We start from the raw sequence: 20,640 nt of genomic DNA, 5'->3' as shown, positions 1-20,640 counted from the left end.
AGCTCTGGCTGGAGGCCGGACTCAACCACATGAAGGTTTCCCAGGCAGTTGCTGACTTGAAAAAATTTTGTCTGCAGAATGCTCACCATGATCCCCTACTGACTGGAGTATCTTCATGTACAAGTTCCTTCAGACCCCAGAAAGTCTATTCCTTTTTGTAGTCATCTTTCTGAGGTTTCCCAAACCCACTGCTCAAGAACCAGTGAATATTCAAGAGAGCTTAATTTGAAGCCTGTACAAAAAATTTCCCTGTAACACATGTACCAAAATACAATCTTCTACTTTTGTCAATCCTTAACATCTACCTCTCTGAATTTTCATGAATTTCTATTTCACAATGGTAATTATTTTATATACACTGGCAGCAACATACAATAAAATATTCATTTATTTTTTAGTACCGGGGATTGAACCCAAGGGCATTCAACCACTGAGCCACATCCCCAGCCCTATTTTGTGTTTTTATTTAGAGACAGGATCTCACTGAGTTGTTTAGTGCCTTGCTTTTGCTGAGGCTGGCTTTGAACTCTCGTTCTCCTGTCTCAGTCTCCCCGGCTCTGCTAGGATTACAGGCACGTGCCACTACACCTGGCTCAAAATACTTGGTATTAAAAAGAAAAAAAAAAAACTTTCTTCTTCCTCTTGCAGAGAAGCCACATAACCCAGATATTGAATCCTGGTGTACTATAAATCTGAATTTCAATCTTAGGTCTTTCCCATATTTGCTGGTTGTCTCATCTTGTTGAATATGACCAGAGCCAGTTCAGTACTCTGCAAAACTCCTGTCCTACAGGAATTTTGAGTGAAAATATACTTAAAGTTCCAGACACATAAAATACTGGATTTCTCATGATACCCAGCCATTAGGTCGTGTCCAAAAGATAGACCTATTAAAAATAATGCTCAAGGGCTGGGGATGTACCTCAGTGATAAATTGGTTGCTTGCATGAGGCCCTGGGTTCAATTCCCAGCATTTAAAACAAAAGAAAAGTTCAAGATACCACCTCCCCTCACTCCAAAAGAATATGTTAGACAGGTGTGGTGGCACCTATGATCCCAGTGGCTTTGGAGGATGAGGCAGGAGAACTGTGGGTTCAAAGCCAGCCTTAGCAACTTAGTGAGGCATTAAGAAACTCAGTGAGACTCTATCTCTAAATAAAATACAAAAAACATGCTGGGGATGTTGCTCAGTGGCTAAGCACCCCTGGGTTCAATTCCCAGTACCAAAAAAAAAAAAAAAAAAAAAAAAAAGAATATGTTAGCTGGAACATGAGACTGATCAAATTATGTGCATGCAAGGATATGGTATAATGAATCCCAGTATTATGTAAAATTTTACTAATAAAAATAAATAAATAGATTGCAATTTTTTACTTGGGGGAAAAAAAGCAATGTATTTTCTTATCAACAACCCCAGAGTAAATCTGTAAATCAGATGGCTTGCATCATAAGTGTATCTGGTGGGTACAAATAATCATTTTCTAGAAACCCATTATTTTGTCAAAAAGCAACATTTCATTAGGTACTATCAGAGCTTGAATAAAATTTCCCAGTAAAATCTCTCCATTCTGGTCCAACGGTGTCATTCAGTGATGGAGCAATTGCCTAGCTCATGTGAGGCTCTGGGTTTGATCCACAGCACAGGGATCTCCCAAATCCTTTAAAGAAACAAGTGGTTCGGTACACAAAGATGTTTGTTAGATAGAAGGAAGGTCACCACAGTGTAAAGGTAACATGTAAAGCTTGGAATTACTACAGAGAATTAAATAAATTATAATATAAAATATAATAATTTGTTATAGATTTTTATGTAGCCGTCGTTAAGAGATTCTGCAGAAATATATTTACTCACAAGTGGCTTTCTGAGGTAGTAGCATGCAGTGAGAGTGGTCTGTCAGAGATTCCACCACGGGTATGGTCGGGCCAAAAGCACAGAAGGCAATGGTGCAGCCCATCACCCTCTTCTTCAGATGCTTGCAAAATAGGTGCCAATTTCACGGGTGGTTCTATGAGCAAATGAATATAATGATAAGAGCTGTATCATTGGTTTTGATGAGTACATGAGCATTGTATCAGATGATGAGAACAGATTTATTTTAAAACAGTCAAGAAAACAACTGGGTTGGATCATACTAAAAGAAGATAATATTGGGCTGGGTACAGTGGCGCCTGCCTGTAATCCCTGCAGCTTGGGAGGCTAAGACAGGAGGATCTCAGATTCAAAGCCAGCCTCAGTAAAATCAAGGTGCTAAGCAACTCAGTGAGACCCTGTCTCTAAAATAAAATACCAAATAGGTCTGGGGATATGGGCTCAGTGGTCAAGTGTCATGAGTTCAATCCCCAGTACCCCCCCACCCAGAAAAAGAGATAATATTATTCTGTCACAAAGTGCCTCCAACTAGAAATGATAACTGAAAGGCTGGGACTGTAGCTCAGTGGTAGAGCACCCGAATCACACATGTGAGGCACTGGGTTTGATCCTCAGTACCACATAAAAATAAATAAAGACATTGGGTCCAACTACAACTAAATATATATATATATATATATATATATATATATATATATATATATATATATATATATATATATACACATATATTTGGGGGAAACATTTTTTTCATATAGTTTTTGTTACCTTTTTGATATTATCAGATGAGAATGCTGTGGGGTTGATTTTATTTTAAAAAGTTCTGGGCCTGGACAGTGGCACATGCCTAATTCAGGAGGCTGAGACAAGACTATCACAAGTTGAAGGCTAGCCTTAGCAACTTAATAAAAAGTAAAAAGAAATGATCATTGCATCCTTTTTGCCTTGATATTAGCCTCTTTAAGGACCCCATTTTTTGGTACAGGGGATTGAAATAGGGGCTTTCACATGCTAGGCAAGTGCTCTACTAACGAGCACCATACCCAGCCAATCCCCCTTGATTTTAGACAGGGTCCACCTGAGTTGCCCAAGCTGGCATCAAATTTGCCATCTTCCTGCCTCAACCTTTTGCATAGTGGGAATGAGGAGACATGTCCTGCAATGACTGGCTGAGACTAGATTTTTCAAAAAACTTTTTCTCAAGGATATCTCTTAAGAAGATACAGGAACAAAACTGTGTCCAGAAAAACAATTTAAAATGTATATTGAAGGCATGTCTCCCACATGAGCTTTTGGAGGACACACAATATCAAACCATGATACACTGGGTAGAGGATTATAGGCTGGTGGGTTTTCCTTCAACACTTCAAAATTTCACTCAACTCTCTTTCTCTAGCACATTTTAGGAGAAGTCCACTAAGATTCTTATCTTGGCTCCTGTATGAGTAAGCTGATTTCTTTAAATACCATCTCTTTGGCTTTGATTTACAGCAATTTGAAAGATGGTAGGTGTAGATTTTGGGTATTTGCCTTGTTTGATGTTCTCAGAACTCCCTGTATCTATTACTTCATAAAAGTTTTCTGTCATTATTACTCGAAGTCTTTCCTCAACTCTCTTCTATTTTGCTTCTCCTCCTCCTATTCCAACTGCACGTGTGTTTATCTTTTGAAATTATCCCGTTGTTCTTAAATTTTCTGTTTCAATTTTTCTTTTCTCTTTGCAATTTTGCTGAGAAATTTCTTCTGACCTATCTGCAAGTTCACTAATATTCTCCCCAGTCATGTCCAGGGTACTAGTGAGCCCATCAAAGGTGTTAAGCATTCATCTTAGTCATTTTATCTCCAGTCTTTCCTTTTTTTTTCTTGTTTACCATTTCCATCATCAGCTTACATTATCTATCTTTTCTTGAATATTCTTGTTCAGCTCTAACCCTCTATAACCCTTAGGATCTCAATCATAGTTGTTTCAAATCCCTGTCTGATAATTCCCACAGCCTCATCATTTGAGGGTCTCATTCGAATGCTTGCTTTATGTCCTTTCTTCTTGCTTTTTAGCATGTATACCTTATAATGATTTTTGATTGAAAGCTAGACAGTGTACTGAATAATAGGAACTGAGGTAAATAGGCCATTTATTTGGTGAGATTTTGTGCTCATCTGTCTAGAAGTTCAGTCATGTTTACTGTTTTCTGTTGCCAAAGAGGCCAGAAACTTTCAGATTCCTATAATGTGCTTATTTTCATTTCTTGCCCAGAAAGAATTTGTGTCTTCAACTCTTTCGTCTCTAATTCTCTAAAGTTGTGCGGAGGCTTTTTGGTATAGTGGCACAGTAGAGAGGAAGGAAGGATTCTGTGGTCTATGATTAGATCATGGTGTTGAGTGAGCCTGTATTGCCGGGGTGTGACTTTCACTGGTGTTTCCTACTTTTCCACCACCACTAGCACCTTGCAGGAGATAAGAGCCTGGAGTAGGAGAAATGCCTTCCCTCTTGAGGGACAAGGCTCTGGTGAAATCCTTGTACTTGGAGAGTAGGTTTCTGTTCTGGAGAATGGTTGCTCTTTTCACAATGGTTACCTCCATGTCCAGGATCACTATTCTCAAGGGACCTAAATGTGGTCTGCCCTCTGGGATTCACCAATCAGCGCTCCTTTCCATTATTGGCAGCACCCATCTCAGGCACTGATCCCATGCTCCAACTTCATTCCCTTTCTACTCAGCCCCCTGACTGCAACTCCTCCTGGAGTCACTTGCTTGGTGGTTGGTGGCAAGGACTCTGGAGCCAGACCTCATAAGTCCAAATCACAGCTCTACAACTGTCCAGCAGGGAGACTTTGGGTAGCACTTAGCACCTGGTCACTCAATTTCCCTATCTGTAAAACAAGGAATTGTGGGTTAATTCATGTAAACCACATAGAACAGTGGTTGTGCCACAAAGTGCCCTGTGTGCTGAAGACAGACCACGATATATGCTGATGTAGAAGGGGAAAAGGTACACTCATACACTGCTGGTGGGACTGCAAATTGGTGCCACCCAATCTGGAAAGTAGTATGGAGATTCCTTAGAAAACTTGGAATAGAACCACCATTTGACCCAGCTATCCCTCTCTTAGGTCTATACTTAAATGACTTAAAATCAGCATATTACAGGGACACAGTCACATCAATATTTATAGCAGCTCAATTCACAATTGCTAAACTGTGGAAACAGCCTGGATGCCGGTCAATAGATGAATGGATAGAGAAACTGTGGTATATATACCTAATGGAATATAACTCAGCATTAAAAGAGAATAAAATTACGACAGGTAATGAATGGAGTTAGAGAATATCATGCTAAATCAAGTAAGCCAATCCCAAAAATCCAAAGGCTGAATGTTCTCTCTGATAAGGAAAAATGGAGGAACTTTGATGGGGCAAAGGGGAGGCAGAGGTGATGAGGGGGCATGGGGGTAGGAAAGATGGTGGAATGAGATGGACATCATTACCCTAGGTACATGTATGAATGCACATATGGTGTGAATGCTACATCAGGTACAGCCATAGAAATGTAAATTTGTGCTGCAGTTGTGTACAATGAATTAAAATGCATGGTGCTGTCATATATATCTAATGAAAAATACAAAACAAAAAGAGAAACCCTAAGGCTAGCATGGTCTGCTCCAAAGCTCAATAGACCTGGTAGTTGTGATTCTAGTACCACTGCTAACATTTTTCCATGACCCAATGCATGTCATCCCTTCTTCTTGTGCTACAACAGAAATTGACATAAAACTTGGTGGTAGACTGTGACCCAAACATCACTTCATTCTCAGTAGAAACCCATCTGACCAAGAGAAATCTGGAAAAAAAAATATTCAACATTACTAATCACTAGAGAAATGCAATTAAAATCATAATGGGATACCCTCTCGCACCTATTAGAATGGTTATTATCAAAAAGAAAAAAGAACCAGTGGCACATGCCTTAATCTCAGGAACTCAGGAGGCTGAGGCAGGAGGATTATAAATTCAAGGTAAACCTCAGCAACTCAGTGAGACCTGATCTCAAAATAAAAAGTGAAAAGGTCTCCAGATGGCTATCAGGGTTAAAGTCCCCCTGGGTTCAACCCCCATCATAAATAAAAGAAAAAGAAAGACAAAAGACTTTAAGTACTGGTCAGGATGTGGAGAAACTAGAATTCTTGTACTATGTTTGGGGGAATGTAAATTAGTACAGTCATTATGGAAATTAGTATGGGAAGTTTCTTTAAAACTTAAAAATAGAGCTCAGTTGGGAGAGTGCTTGCCTTGCATGGACAAGGCCCTGGGTTCAATCCCCAGCACCAAAAAAAAAACAAAAACAAAAAACAAAAAACTACCCTATGGTCCAGCCAATCGGTGCATGAATGGATACAGAAAATGTGGTTTAGAAATATAAGGGGATACTCTTTAGTCTTTAAAAAAAATATAAGGAAATTCTGTCCTTTATGACAAATGAATGAGGCCAAAGGACGTTTTATTGGGGGAAATAGCCACGCACAGGGCAACAATCACATGATCTCACCTACATGTGGAATCTATAAAAGTTGAACTCATAGAAACAGAGAACAGAATGGTGACTGCCAGGGGCCCAGGAGTGGCTGGGCTGTGGAGGGGGAAGATGCTGGTCCCAGGAGAACAAATTACACTTAGATGAGAGGGATGAGTTTAAGGGATCTATTGTGCAATATAATGACTACAGTTAATAATAACATACAACAGAATGAGTACAGTTGATAATGTTATCTACACTAAAAATGACTCAAAGAGTAGATTTTAAGGGTCCTCACCACAAATAAGAATATGAAGTAATGTATATGTTAAAAAGCTTGACTCAGACGTTCTTCAATGTAACATTTTTCAAATTATGTTATATGCCATAAATATGTACAAATTATTATTAGTATTGTTATTATCATCATCATCAGGGATTGAACCTAGGATTGTTTAACCATTGAGTCACATCCCCAGCTCATTTTATTTTTGAGAGAGAATTACATCATAAATCCCACCATGGAAGTGAGTAAACTGGGAAGATATTTAATTGGTAGATTTCTACCTCCTTCCCCAAACCTGAGCTCTGTTACAACAAAAAGGAAGAAGTGGAGCTAGGATGAGCAATGAGGACTGTTGACTCCAATTAGCACTGGGCCTGAAAGGGGGATGACCATCACCAAACTTCTCCCCATGCCATCTTCACATAATTAATGGCCTCTGTATTAGCCTGATTTCTGTTGCTCTAACAAAATACCCGAGAACAGATAATTTATAAGGAGATAAGTTTTATTTAACTCAGTATCCAAGATTTGGCAGCTCCTGCAAGTGATCTCTGGTGAGGGTGTTCACCAGATTGTGTGTCAGAAAACAGGGAGGGACCAATCTGGCTCTTTTGATAACAACTCCCTCTTACAGGAGCAAATGGGGGCCCATGAGAAGTCCATTACTCCCTTGAGAGGGCATCTTGCAGAGTGACTGAGTTACCTCCCACTAGGCCCACCTCTTTCAGGTTCTACCACCTCATCACTGAGGACCAACCCTCCAGCCTTTGAACCTTTGGGACAAACCACATCATATCATCACAAGCTCCAACAAAGCTACCATCATAAGAGCAGGATGTCCCAGTCTACAACATGTGCGTATGTGGGGGATGGGGAAGGTTGATCTCACAAGTCACTGGAAGCAGCCAGAGCCCCCATTCCAGAACCTCTGTGATGTCACTTCTGTTGTCATGGCAGTCTGGGTGCCAACCCAGAAGAGTTCGTTGGTGGCTTCAGTCTGTGAGACTTGGTGGTCTAGCCATGGCCTCTTCACAGAGTATCACGCCCCCAAATGAACCTCCGATCGAATCCTCATGGCTGAAACCAAGCCTGTTTCCAGCTTTTAATGCAATGCTTCTTATTACAATAAGTGGCATCTTCTTCGCCTTTCCGTGAGTCTCCCATGGAAGGTGTCAGTGTCTTAGACACAGAAGAGAAAATAGACAAGGACAGTACAGAGGCAGGGAGGGAAGTGGAGAGAAAGGGTCAGCAGGGGAAGGAGGATATAGAGTTAGAGGGAACCCAATGTGAAAGCACAGAGGTCTGGAGTGCCTGACGCATTTAGGGAACTATGAGAGACTGGTAATGCTGGTGACATTTTGTGGAGTCTCCATGGTCTGTCTCTAACCTGGATATTTAGATCAGTCCTTAAGGCGAGTGAGTCCTACCTCAGGTGAACTAGGCCTTGTGGGGAGCTCTGGGTTTCCCCAGACTAGGACTGAGTCTGGCTCTGGTTTCAGGTGCCGGTGGTTGGCTCAGAATGGGCAGTGGGAATTTGCCGTGGTTTCGGGCCTATTCTTTATACTGTCCTTCTGCAGCCTCATTTTCCTCAACGGGTCAGACCCAGGCATTTTGCACAAAGGTAAGGCCTCAGACCCCTGGAGAAGGAGGTGGTATCCCAAGGGCTGATGCCTATAGGGGTGATTTCAAACATGCTAACCCCCCTCAACCCCACCCCCCGCCCCCGTGGCCTCAGGAGCCCTTCCCTCCATGTCATCATTACTTGGGCCCTGGCACTTCATTTCCCAAGCCACTGAAGTGCGAAAAAACAGAATCCTGGAGGTGTTCCAGCTGCTTTCGAAGCAAGGACTGGGCAGGCTGGCAAGAGAGGCCAGCAGGCCCTTCCAAACCACGCAGTTCACTCCTCCTCCTTCCCATTTTACACACGACTTCAAGCACTGATCACTATTCCAAAAGGGGAGAGCTCTGTATAGAGCTCCTGTGGCTGGACAGCCCTTTCTCTCTGACTGCCGCCCATCTGAGTGGTCAGCTTGCTCGACAGGGACCGGGATTCCCCTGCCCTCCTCCTCCCCACCCTTCTTGTTGCCCAATGATGCCATGGGGCAGCCCCAAGCAGTAGAGTGGTGGAAGGGCCTCCTGCCACTGCCCAAATCTCTTCCCCTGCCAGGCTCCTTAGAAGAGGACCCCAACATTCAATACATAGCACGAGTGAACAACACGGCCTTTCGCCTGCAGTGGTGCTCGAAGTGTTCTTTCCATCGTCCACCCCGGACCCACCACTGTCCCTTCTGTAATATCTGTGTGGAGGTAAGTACTCCTCCTTCCTGTCCACTCACCAACCCATCCCAGGGCACCTGGCCAGGACCAGGAACCTCACATCATATGTGGTCCAGGGGTGGGTATGAGATCATCTTCCCACACTGCTACAAGTGGCTCTCAGCCACTCTTGGTCACTTATATATGTTATTGCCTCCAGTTCTGCACTTGTCCTGAGACGCTGGCCTTGCTTGCACAGGTGCTGACATGCAAAGGGCACCATCTGTGCTGAGCCTGGTGGAGTCAAGGGGAGGAAAGGCAGTGACTGTCCCACTAGCTTGCTGATACTAGATACCCATAACTTTAGGCCGGCTGCTGCCCTGTTCTGGGTATTGTTGCCTGTCCACCTCTGGGTGTCCAATTGAGGGTTTCCTGGGTTCCGAGTGCTCTTCTCTCATGTGCACACCTTGCACGGGTTTCCAAGTACAGAAGGCTGGCTGGGCTAGAAATTCTTCTCATCCTTACCCAGTATCTGAAAAAATACAGCTTCACAGCTTTTCTGTATCCTGCTCAAAGTGACACCAGGCAGGTCTTGTCTCTAGAGACCTCACTCATGACAAACGACCTGATGAGCCATGGCGTCCTAACTGTGCTCTATCCATGGACGTGCTGGTTTCACCCTGGAGATGGGAGCTCACGTGCAGGGCCAAGAGCAGGAGTTCTAGGGGCTGGGTTGAGGGGGGGCCTCAAGATTTGGGGGTATTGGGCTAAGCCAATAGACCCTCAAGGTCTGCCTTCTCTCCCCTAGGACTTTGACCACCACTGCCTGTGGGTAAACAATTGTGTAGGTCAAAGAAATTTCCACGTATTCGTGCTGCTGCTGGTGTCCCTGTGCCTTTATCTGGTTGTTCTTCTGGCTACCAGTGTGCTTTTTCTCATTCGTACAAGACACATGCCCTTGTCGCTGGACTCAGCCATGGCGTATCCACCCAGTCCCAAGGGCCCACACTGGGAAGAGAATGGGTTGTGGGGAGGGACGGACAGCCAAGGGGCAGGACAGCCAAGAGGTGGGGTTAACCGAGGGAGGGCTGATGTTGTGGGCAGGGCTAAAGGGAGAAGCTACTTGGGAGGACCTATGAAGGACAGATTGAAGGCGAGTGGGGTCAGGGAGATGGGCGTGGTAGGATGGACTATGGAGTTAAGAATCTAGGGAGGCCAAGAAGTGGGGTAATGAAGGTTGAAAAGGGTCAAGTGGGAGGCCAGCATGGTGGGGTGAGGTTTCTCTTGGGTGTGCTGGATTAATTGTCCAGTCCAGGGAGGCAAAAGTGGGTGGGCGGGGCCAGCCAGGGCGGGGCTAATGAGGGCTGTCGGTCGTTGGGCGGGGCCAGGAGAGAACAGTTTGTCTGTTCTTCTTAGCTTGTGTATGCACAGCATCGCAGTAGCTGTACCCGTCTTGGTACTCCTGCTGCCTGTCATTCTGCTCCTGATGATACAGGCTGTGTCGGTGAGCAAGGTAAGCGAGTACTGCAATACCAGACGGTGCGGAGGCATCTTGCATCTTTGGGAATCCGGCACTTTCGGCTGATCTTCACTGCCCTTGGTCCTGATGGTGCCTCATGAGTCCTTCCAGACCCACCCCTTAAGATGCAGCTCAGATCTTTCCTCCCCCTGGAGCTCAGTGGTCATTCTTCCTCGTGGGTGCATTGCATGGAGAGCCTGTTATTTGAGGGATGGGTGCATCCTGCGCTTGTGTTGATAAGAACCCTGCGATCAGAATAACACCAGCAGACACCTAGGGAAACGCTTGAGACGGGGGTCGGTCCTGAGTGGTGTAGCAGCCTGCAAGAAACTGAGTTTGGCGAGGCCAGCATTGTAGAGGAGGACGTGCCACTCTTCCTGTCCTAGGTGTGATTTTGCAAAGGTGGAAGACAGGAGGGTGTTGTCTGTGAGAGGCACACCTTTGCAAAAAGGCAGAGAAACCCGAATGTAGGATGTTAAGGAAATGAGGAAGGAACGATTCTAAATCAAACCCAAGGTGCCAGATAATTTATAAGGAGGAGTCAAGATTAAAAAGCCCCTAAAAGTTGAGCGTGAAATTTAGTTTTGATGAAGTGGAAACCTGGGAGCCATGGTGGGATTTAAAAAAAAAAAACAACAAAAACTCATTTATTGAGGAATAAATTAAAACTGCCAAATTCACCCTTTTAGTCTAGGATACGGGATTTTGACAACTGGATACTGTCCTGCATTCTCCAGCATGATCAAGTTTAGGCAGTTTCTTTACTCCAGAATATCCTTTCATTCACCTGTTGTTGTCAGTCTCTCTCCCTATGTCCTTCTGGTTTTTCTTTTTTTCCAGGATCACATATAAATGGAGTCATTGCCTTCTTTTCTCTGGCTTTATTTATTTAGGACAATGTATTTGAGATTCATCCACGTTGTCGCTCATATCAGTATTTTATTTCTTTTATTGCTGTGTAGAAGCGTATGGATGCCCTATAGATTGTTTATACATTCATCAAACGAAGGATTTTTTACATTATGTCTAGTTTTTGCCAGTATTTTTGTTTGTTTTGTTTTGTTTGTTTCATACTAGAAATTGAACCGCGGGGTGTTTAATCACTGAGGCACATTCCTAGCACCCCTCAAATTATGTTTAAATTTTTTTTTTTTAATTTTGAGACAGGGTCTCACTAAGTTGCTTAGCGCATCACTAAGTTGCTGAGGCTGACTTTGAACTTGCCATCCTCTTGCTTCAGGCTCCCAAGCCTCTGGGATTATAGGTGTGGGCCACTATGCCTAGCTAGTTTGGGGTAGTTATAAATAAAGCTGCCCCAAACATTGATGCACAGGCATGTGAACATAAATTTTCATTTTTGTTGAATAAATTCTTAAGGGTGGCATTGCTGAGTCATAAGGTAAACACGTGTGTAACTTTGTAGGAAATTGCCAAATTTGTCTTCCAAAAGAACTGTAAGGTTTCTAAATTCTACCAGCAATGTTGGGAATTCCAGTTGCTTCACATCCTCACCAACATTTCACACTTTTTTTTTTCAAATATATTTTAGGTATCAGTTGACCTTTTATTTATTTATATGCAGTGCTAAGAATCGAATTCAGTGCCTCACACACACTAGGCAAGCATTGTACCACTGAGCCACAACCCCAGCCCCTCACACTGTCCTTTGTTATTTTGTTTTGTCTTTTAATCAAACCTGTCTTATTAAATGAGTCGTAGTATTTCATTAAGGTTCCAGGTTGTGTTTTCCTAATGAGTAATGATGTTGAGCCTATTTTCATGTCTGTTTGGCCTTCATTAGGTCTTTGGTAAAATGTTTACTCCTGGCAGGGCACAGTGGCGCACACCTGTAATCCCAGCAGCTTGGGAGGCTGAGACAGGAGGATTCCGAGTTCAAAGCCAGCCTCAGCAAAGCGAGGCACTAAGCAACTCTGTGAGAACCTGTCTCTAATAAAATACACACAAAAAAATGGACTGGGGATGTGGCTCAGTGGTTGAGTGTCCCTATATTCAATCCGTGGTACCCACTCCCCCCAAAACCGTTTACTCCAATCTTTTGCCCATTTGAAAAAACGGTTGTTTTCTTATTGAGTTTTAAGAGTTTTCTACATCAGATTCAGATCTAGGTTTTGCACATCTCTTCTTGCAATCTGTGACTTGTCATTCCATTTTCTTCATAGCATCTTCCCAAGAGCAGGAGTCCTTAGTGTTGTTTTTCTAGGACTAGGGGTTGAATCAGGGGTGCTCAACCACTGAGTTCTCCCTCAGCATTTTGTGGCTGTTGTACATTCTACATAGAAAATTGTCATTTGTGAAGAACAGTTTCATTACCTTCTTTCCAATCTGTGTATCTTTATTGCTTTTTCTTTTTAGTGTTGAATAGGAATGATAGGGGTGGGCATCTCTGCCCTGGGATTCCTTTAGTATGGCAATCTCTTGACTAAAGGCTCTTTCAGTAAGACTGGTGGGCAGCATCAGTGGGGGAGGGGACGCTGCAGACCCCGAGACAGTGAACAGACAGAGGAGCCTACCTGCTCATCACCTCCCATCCTTTTAGTCCCCAGCCCACCACTGCCATATCTGGTCCTCCTCCCACCTGAGACTCTGTGCTTGGCCCTTATTCATCAGCCCTGTGGTCTGCCTTTACTTTGAGCTTGACCTTTACTGTTTTGTGTACTGAAGGCCTTCAGCCCAGATTTTCCTGGGCCATGTGATTTTTGACTAGGAAACTATGATGGGGCCTCCCCACTGGCCCTGTCCTCCCAGATAGTGAAATTCAGTTAAGGCATAAATTTAGAAAAAAAAATGAGAGGTGGGGAAATGAAGTGGGAGTGGGGTGGTGACATTGTCTTTGGAGCAATTGAGCAGCACAAGGAAGAGTTTAAAAGGTATCTGAAAGGGGCTGTGGTTGTAGCTCAGTGGCAGAGATCTTGCCTAGCATGTGTGAGGCACTGAGTTTGATCCTCAGCACCCCATACAAATTAAAAAAAATAATAAGGTCTATCAACAACTAAAAAATATTTTTTTAAAAAAGGGGGGTGTGTGGAAGGATGAGGTAAGAGGACAGGTGTGGCCAATGGAGACAGAACAAGGATCTTGCACAGGGAGGCACAGGATGATGAGGAGCCCTGAGAAGGCAGGAGAAAGGAGTGCAGTGTCAGCACTGTCTGCGGAGAGCTGCTCACAATTGGGTCAAGGGAGGTCACTCTTCCTAGGAGCATAGGAAGGCAGGAGGCCCTGGGTCACTCTTGGGCTCCCCTGCCCTTAGAATCTTGCTCCAGGCCTGGGCTGAGCCCTGGCTAAGCTGACTGACTTAGGAGGAGTCACTGGGAGATGGCCTTGCCCAGTCCTGCTGATTCTGAGCTCCTCTTCCCATCCCCATCTCCCTCCAGGGCAAATCACTCCGGAACAACAACCCCTTCGACCAGGGCTGTGCCAACAACTGGTATTTGACCATTTGTATGCCAGTGGGACCCAAGTGAGTTGGTAAACTGAAGGCTCAAGTGGTGGATCTCTGGGGCTGGTGGGAGTGGGGTGAGATAAAGCTGGGTTTTCTTCTTTGGTCCCTGACCCCAGCTCCCAGGCCCTGTCACCCATTGTCCTTTCCTTTGGGGTTTTCTCCAGGGCACTCTGGGAGCCTCTGGGAACGTCCCTATTCATTGCCCTTCTAGGTTCTTGCCCTAAGAAATGGAGTAGAGGGGAAATGCAGCCTGGATGAGACTCCTGGCTGGGAACCCTGGGCTCTGTGCTTTCCAAGCTGAGGGTGAGGGTGGTCAGGGGGACCAGGCCAAGGTGGGTAGTGACTCCCTGCATTTGGTCTATCACGCCCCAGGTACATGTCTGCAGCTACTTGGATGCAGCAGGCGGAAGGCACGGAGTGGGACCCTGAGCAAGGGGACCCAGTGCACACACGGTTCTCGCCACAATATTCCCGTCAACACCGTCCCACAGAGCTCCCTGGGCCCACATCTCCAACACATGGGCAGGGCCCCCCAGGGAGTGGCGAGGCTGCAGCTTTACAGGAGGTGAGGAATAGTGGGTGTGCATTGGGAGAAGGATGTCTGTGGGTCACACATGTGTTGGGGGAGGCTCCTGAGGTTGGGCTGGCCCTGAAGCTGAAGCACATGGAGCTTAAGGAACAGAAATATGAACCTGAGTGTGCGGGTTCCAGGTTTCAGAGTACTCCCAGGTGTTGCTGAATAGACAAAGAGAAAAGACTGCACCACTAATTTGCTAGTTGGCCTTGGCCAGTCCCTTACCTTTCTAGGCCTCAGTTTCCTCAGTTATTAATGAGGACTGAGACTAGTAATTTATGTTTTAAAGGAGATTCTTTTTTGTGGGGGAGGGGGACAGGGAATTGAACTCAGGGCACTCGACCCCTGAGCCACATCCCCAGCCCTATTTTGTATTTTATTTAGAGACAGGTTCTCACTAAGTTACTTAGTGCCTCACTTTTGCTGAGGCTGGCTTTGAACTTTTGATCCTCCTGCCTCAGCCTCCCAGGCCACTAGAATTATAGTCATGTGCCACTGTGCCTGGCTCTTTATTTTTTTTTTTTTTTATGGAAATTTGTACTTGAAATCCCATGTGAAATGTATGAAGTGGAGCATTAGGAGTGCAGTAGGGTAGATAACCCATGGTGCCCACCAAGGGCCCTTGCATTACTTGGGGTACCAGCCCTCTCCTTTGTCCTGTCTCCTGGGGCCCAGAGCCACAACTGTGAACTGCAGGGTAGAAGCTAGAAAGAACACCCATGTATTGACTTATGTGTTTAGATTTCCATCAGCCCGATGCCGCAGCAAAAAGCCCACAGAGAAGACTTGGCCTCCCATCCACGAGCCTCTCACTCACCCATTCACACTGCTGGATACCAGGACATCTGAACTTCACCTTTTGAGCCTCCATGTGGAGGCCTCTCGTAGCTGAGCCCTCAATCACTCCCCTATTGGGAGTGCTAAGACTTCCATTCCTGTTGTACATTTGTAAATAGTTTTTACTTCTTCCTATGGCTGCTCTGTCTGTTTGTTCTAGGTTTAGAGAAGCGGTGTTTCCTGGGGATGTAGGGAGGCTCTGAGGGGTTGGAACAAAGCCCTCTTGGAAGGGAAAGATCCTTGCTCTCTGAGAACCCAAGCTAGGGAACCAACATTGTCTAGCTCATTGACCTTGAGCAAGACACTTGTCATTTCTCTCATCCTTAAAATGTGGCAACAGTAATAATCACAGTGACTGACCTGGCTGGCTTCCTGGCAAGGGCTGGAGATGGGAGGAGAGAAAACCCCCAGCTAGCACTAGGGATGGAGCAAGCCCTGTCCTGCAGCATCCCTGTCTGACTACAGGGGGTGCCAGCTGCCCAGGAATTTGAAAACCAAGTCTGGCCCAGCCCTCTAGTGGGAGGTGAGCCAGCCTGAGTCAGTCTGGAGCCCCCTCCTGGGCGCCTCCTCCCCAGATGTGGGAGGGTGGGGGCATTCATCCTGCATCTCTCCTGCAACTGTGTCCCACCCTGGTCCCTTCCCCCTGGGGTGCATCAGGTGCTGGTTCTGGTCCTGTCCCTGGGGTAGACTCAGGAATTTTGAGTCTGCAGGCCCCAGAGTGTTGGGCAGGGGGCACATCAAACCGTGTGTCTGTTAGTCTCCAGAGTGTGATCTTGGGACTGGGAATAATATCACCTTCGTAGTAGGTTGTTGGAGGAGGAGGTGAGGTGTTTCATCTAGTGCACAGCAGGCAAGCAATGGATGCAGCTGGAATGATTTATGGTTATTTTCTCCACTAGTTGGGCGACCCAACCATGTCAGAATTTCCAGAGTACTATTAGTGGTTGTGGGGCTCTCTGAATTTGTATCAAGGACCCCATATCATCTTGCCACATGAAGCATCAGGACAGACAAACTATACTGCTTCTTTCCATACTAGTATCTGGGTGAAACCATCTTGTGTGATAAAGGTGGAGGCAAAAGGATGTCACCCAAGGGGTCAGATGCATGTCCCTAGGGTGTGTGTGTGTGTGTGTGTGTGTGAGAGAGAGAGAGAGAGAGAGAGAGAGAGAGAGAGAGAGAGAGAGAGAGAGAGAGTATGCACATGTTTGGTATGAGCTCATCCTCGGGGGTGTGTTCGCCCAGCCCCTTATCCTTTCTGACCAACTTTAGGAGGTGGGTGACCTATGATGCAGGATGTGTCTCCAAGTCTCCAGACCACAAAGTCCCACGACAAGACTGCTCTTCCCTCTTCCTTTCCTCCTCAACCTCTCCTGGGAAGCCCAGGCCCAGCCCCACCCGCCTGCCCTGGCTTGAACTCCAACACTTCTCATCCCCTTTCCCTGTCCCAATATCTATCTCCCTGGGCTCAAGTCCTTTTGGGGCTTAAGGCTTTTCTCAAATCTTATTCCTGCTCACTTCCTCTGTCTGGGAAGCCCGAGTTCATGGGCCCATGGCAGAGAAAGAGGGGAGGAGTCCCTGTGCCCAGGTTTTAGTGCCTGTGAACCTGTGTGTGCAGTAGGGATGGCTCAACCCTGCTGACCAACAGGGGGAAAGGCCGAGTGGGGAAGCCAGAGGCTCCCAAGCTCATTCCCAAAGGACAGCCCTCCCAATAAACTGGATCTGAGTGAGGGAGGAGAGAGGTGGTCCAGGAGCCTGGGCCAAGGCCTGGATGTGCATCATGGAACTGCCTGGGTGGGGGAGTGCTGGAGGGAGTCCAGCTCCAAGCGGGGCCCAGAAGGCCAGGCCCCAGTCTCTGAGGAGTTCATGCTGCCTCCTCCAGCCCCGCTGGCTGTCCCCCTGCCATCCTGCCTATCCCCCTGCCATCCTGCCTGGTTCAGGTCTGCACTCATTGGCTCCCTGCCTTCAGGTATACAGGGCCTCACTCAGTCTCAGGCAAGGGCCTTTTAAGTCCTAAGCTAGATGTGACACATCTCCTTGACAATCTGGTCCTCAGTTTCCCCACTAGAAAAGGACGTAATTTCCCTCAGATTCTCAAAAGAGGACATGGCTTTTCCAAAGGCAAAGACTTCCTGCTCTGGGATGAAGATTTTAGGTGTGTCCGCCACCTGCCCCCAGCCTAGGATTCCTAGGATTTCCTTAAGAAAGACCCTTGGATCAGGCTCATTGCTTCTTGAGCATTAAGTGGGACATAGAACATTCCTTCCTTTGAGGTCCTCCACCATACCCTCTACCCTAAGCCTTGGGCCAGTCTTGTGACTCCTTGCCAAGTTGAGAGGACGCAACTGGGCTACACCCCCTTCCCTTTTTGCCCCCTTCTCATTTCTGCTGAATGTGCCCTTGATTCTCAGACATGCCCCACCCAATCCTTGGCCCATGGATAAGGCAAGGGGTGTTATAGGGGACCAGTTATGGGGCCCACTGTCCACCTACCCAGGAAACTCTGCCATCCCTGGGCCAGAGCCAAGAAATGGCCCCCACGCCTGCAGGGCTACCAGGTGCCCACAAGCTCCTAGAACCGTAATGCCAGATTCGTGGGACCCCAATAGACCTCCAGGAGCCGAATCTGATGCAATTACACAAGAGTCTTTATTGCAGGCTCCCGCCAGGACTCTCAACCGTTTACAATACAGCGTTCCTGAGTAGTGAGTCCCAACCCTTAGTTAGTGAGAATTTATAGGTTTTGGGGGGATACACTATGCATCACAACATCACACAGAAAATCATTTTATACCGCGGGAAAATCAAACAACAATTCTTAACATTGATGAGCACATTCACTGGCCGGAACAAGTTGGGTAATGGTAGTGGGTGAATTCAAATGGTGGATATATTTGAACTGATTGCTTTAGGCCCGGAAGGGTTGCAAGAGTCTCTATGCCAAACTGCAGGGTTGCCTAATCATGTTATACATCACGGAAACTACTGGGAGGTCACCTGACATTTCAGATATTTTTCCTGTCTCCTGCTGATTGGTGGTTGCTAGGGGGTTGCTATGGGTCCTCACCTAGCTTAACTGAGTCAGGGTCACCTAGCACCACAGATCCCTTTTGTTAAACAACTCAGCAGGGTGGGTATGTGCCTAAGAACCTTCTGTGGGTTTTTCCAAGGACAAGAGTCATGCCCCCTCCCTCTGGACAGGCCTTGAGGTAGAAGCTGATTTCTCAAAAATGGAGTCACATCAGTTTCTCAGAACCTGGGTGGAGAGCCTAGCATCTCCAGACCTTTCCTCATGGGCCTCTTGGGAAGTCAGGGCATATAGGATGAGACTCAACCTAGTCACCCAGCTCTGCCGCCAACTAATGTGCCACAGGAGAATCTGTCTTCCCTTTGCTAAAACTTGGAGTCCTCAAGGTAATCATAGATATCACACTGAGGGTCACAGACTCTTAAGTCTTTAGGGAATGTAGGGACTCAGGGATACCTCATCCAGCTGTCTGCCACCCCCAGTTTTGCAGATGGGGCTCTTAGGTCCTGCAGAGGGAAGAGTTTGCCCAAGATAACCTGGTGGCATCAGCCTGATGGCTTTCTCTGGTTCCCAGGGGACCACTCTCATTCCTGCTTCCAGGGCCATTCCAGCAGGGGAAGGGCTTGGACAGTGACCACAGGGCCCCACTCTCGAGGCAAACTTAGAACTGGCAGTGAAGTTCAGCACAGGGCTGTCTACTGAAATGGCGGCCAGTTTGAACCCCTCTCCAACCCTGCACTGTGCCCATAGTGCTCCTGCTGCCTCTGGCTCAGCCCTGTCCTGCTCTGCCCTGAGGACCCCACCCAAGAAGGCCTGCAAGTGGCTGAGGGTGAGGCAAGGCTAGGACCCCTGGGGCAGAGGAGCTGGTTGTCTGAGGAAGTGGGGGTGTCCTGCCCCTTTTACACACTTTAGAATTCCTTTGTTCTCATGCCTTCACTTCCTCACAACCTGCTTACTTGACCTAAAAGATGGAGTGATCCAAGGGCCAGAAGGAAGTGGATCAGGGGTCCTGGCAAGAAGGGAGCAGCCTAGGAGGCATTCATTAACAGCCCCTACAACTCCCTGCAGGGAGGAATAATCCCTGGAGGCTGGTAACCTTGGCAACAGGTGGAAAAGGGGAAGTGCTCTAGAGGTATTAACATTTTATTACTTTTCCTTTCAAACCAGCCTCCATCTTTCTGATCTGACCCATTATTTATTACTTGCACTGTCCTTTTGTCCCCATCAATAACACTTTCTGAATATGTGTCCTATGAAGACAATGAAATTTGATTCCACGTGCACAGACCACTGATTACTTCAATTTGTCTTACTTCCAATCACCTCTCCCCGTACCTTCGACCTCCCTGCTTCGTTATCATAAATATCCCTAAACCTTATGGGGGAGAGATCTGAGACTTGATCTGTCTTCTGGCTTGGCTGCCTCCTAAATAAACCTTTTCTCGTTTGCAAAACTGGTCATTTTGAGATAGTAATTTGGGAAGACAGAGAGACATACTAAGTGTCAAAAGCAGCGCAATACACCGCTAAATGTGAAAGGCTCCCTCCAACACTTGCAACTTTGAGGGCAATGTGCAAAGGAGGGTGTAAAATTGTGTAGCTCTACCCTGCCTCCACCTCTAGACCAGCCCCTAGCTATCCTCCCTCTGCAAATACTAACACCCTATACCAACAGGTTGCTGTCTGTCTCTCTGGAGATAGCCTGCTTTTCCCCAAAGGGGTCTCTCTCTTAAGATAAGCCCCCATTCTTCCTTGAATATGTATCTACTTCACAAATAAACCTCTGTCTCTGCCTTTGACTGGTGCATGGTAAAATTCTTTTCTGTCATGTCTGCAAGAACCCTGCTGGCCCTGAGTCAAGTTCTCCCTTTCTCTGGAAACTTCTCAGACCATTCTTCAGAGAAATATCTTCACCTGTGACAGGTTCAGTGATTGGCATGCCATCTATGGGAGGCGGGTGGCCAGGACCATGCCTAATTCAGTAACTGACTGTCATGGAGAAGAGATCTCTTCCAAGAAGGGCAGCAAAGAATTTCAGCATGAGTCTGGCAAACGCAGAGACAAAGGTTTATTTAGAAAGTAGATACACATTTAAGGGAGAATGCCATCTGTCTCAAGAGTGAGAAGCCCCTCCTGGAGTTGGAGGTCCAACATTTGTAGAAGGGCCATAGTCAGGGACAGGACTGAGGTGGAGACAGGGTGGAGCTGCACAATTGTAAGCTCAGTTTTCCCTGAGTTTATGTATTTCCCTCATTTTACAAGGACATGAGCCAAGAGCCTGTCAAGATTTTAACACAGTG

General features: G+C 46.2%; 1 protein-coding gene across 1 annotated transcript; it reads left to right on the top strand.

Annotated features, from left to right (window-relative positions):
• The first annotated feature begins 7,686 nt into the window (after positions 1-7,686).
• On the top strand, positions 7,687-10,507 carry LOC143640320 (palmitoyltransferase ZDHHC19-like). The gene is made up of 5 exons (XM_077108165.1): positions 7,687-7,817; positions 8,166-8,287; positions 8,834-8,973; positions 9,731-9,903; positions 10,354-10,507. Exons 1-5 carry the CDS (start codon positions 7,687-7,689, stop codon positions 10,505-10,507), a joined length of 720 nt encoding a protein of 239 aa, XP_076964280.1.
• Positions 10,508-20,640: the final 10,133 nt, after the last annotated feature.

This window comes from Callospermophilus lateralis, unplaced genomic scaffold (genome assembly GCF_048772815.1).
Source record: "Callospermophilus lateralis isolate mCalLat2 unplaced genomic scaffold, mCalLat2.hap1 Scaffold_181, whole genome shotgun sequence".
NCBI classification, from domain to species: domain Eukaryota; kingdom Metazoa; phylum Chordata; class Mammalia; order Rodentia; family Sciuridae; genus Callospermophilus; species Callospermophilus lateralis.
This window is presented reverse-complemented; position numbering and strand designations above follow the sequence as displayed.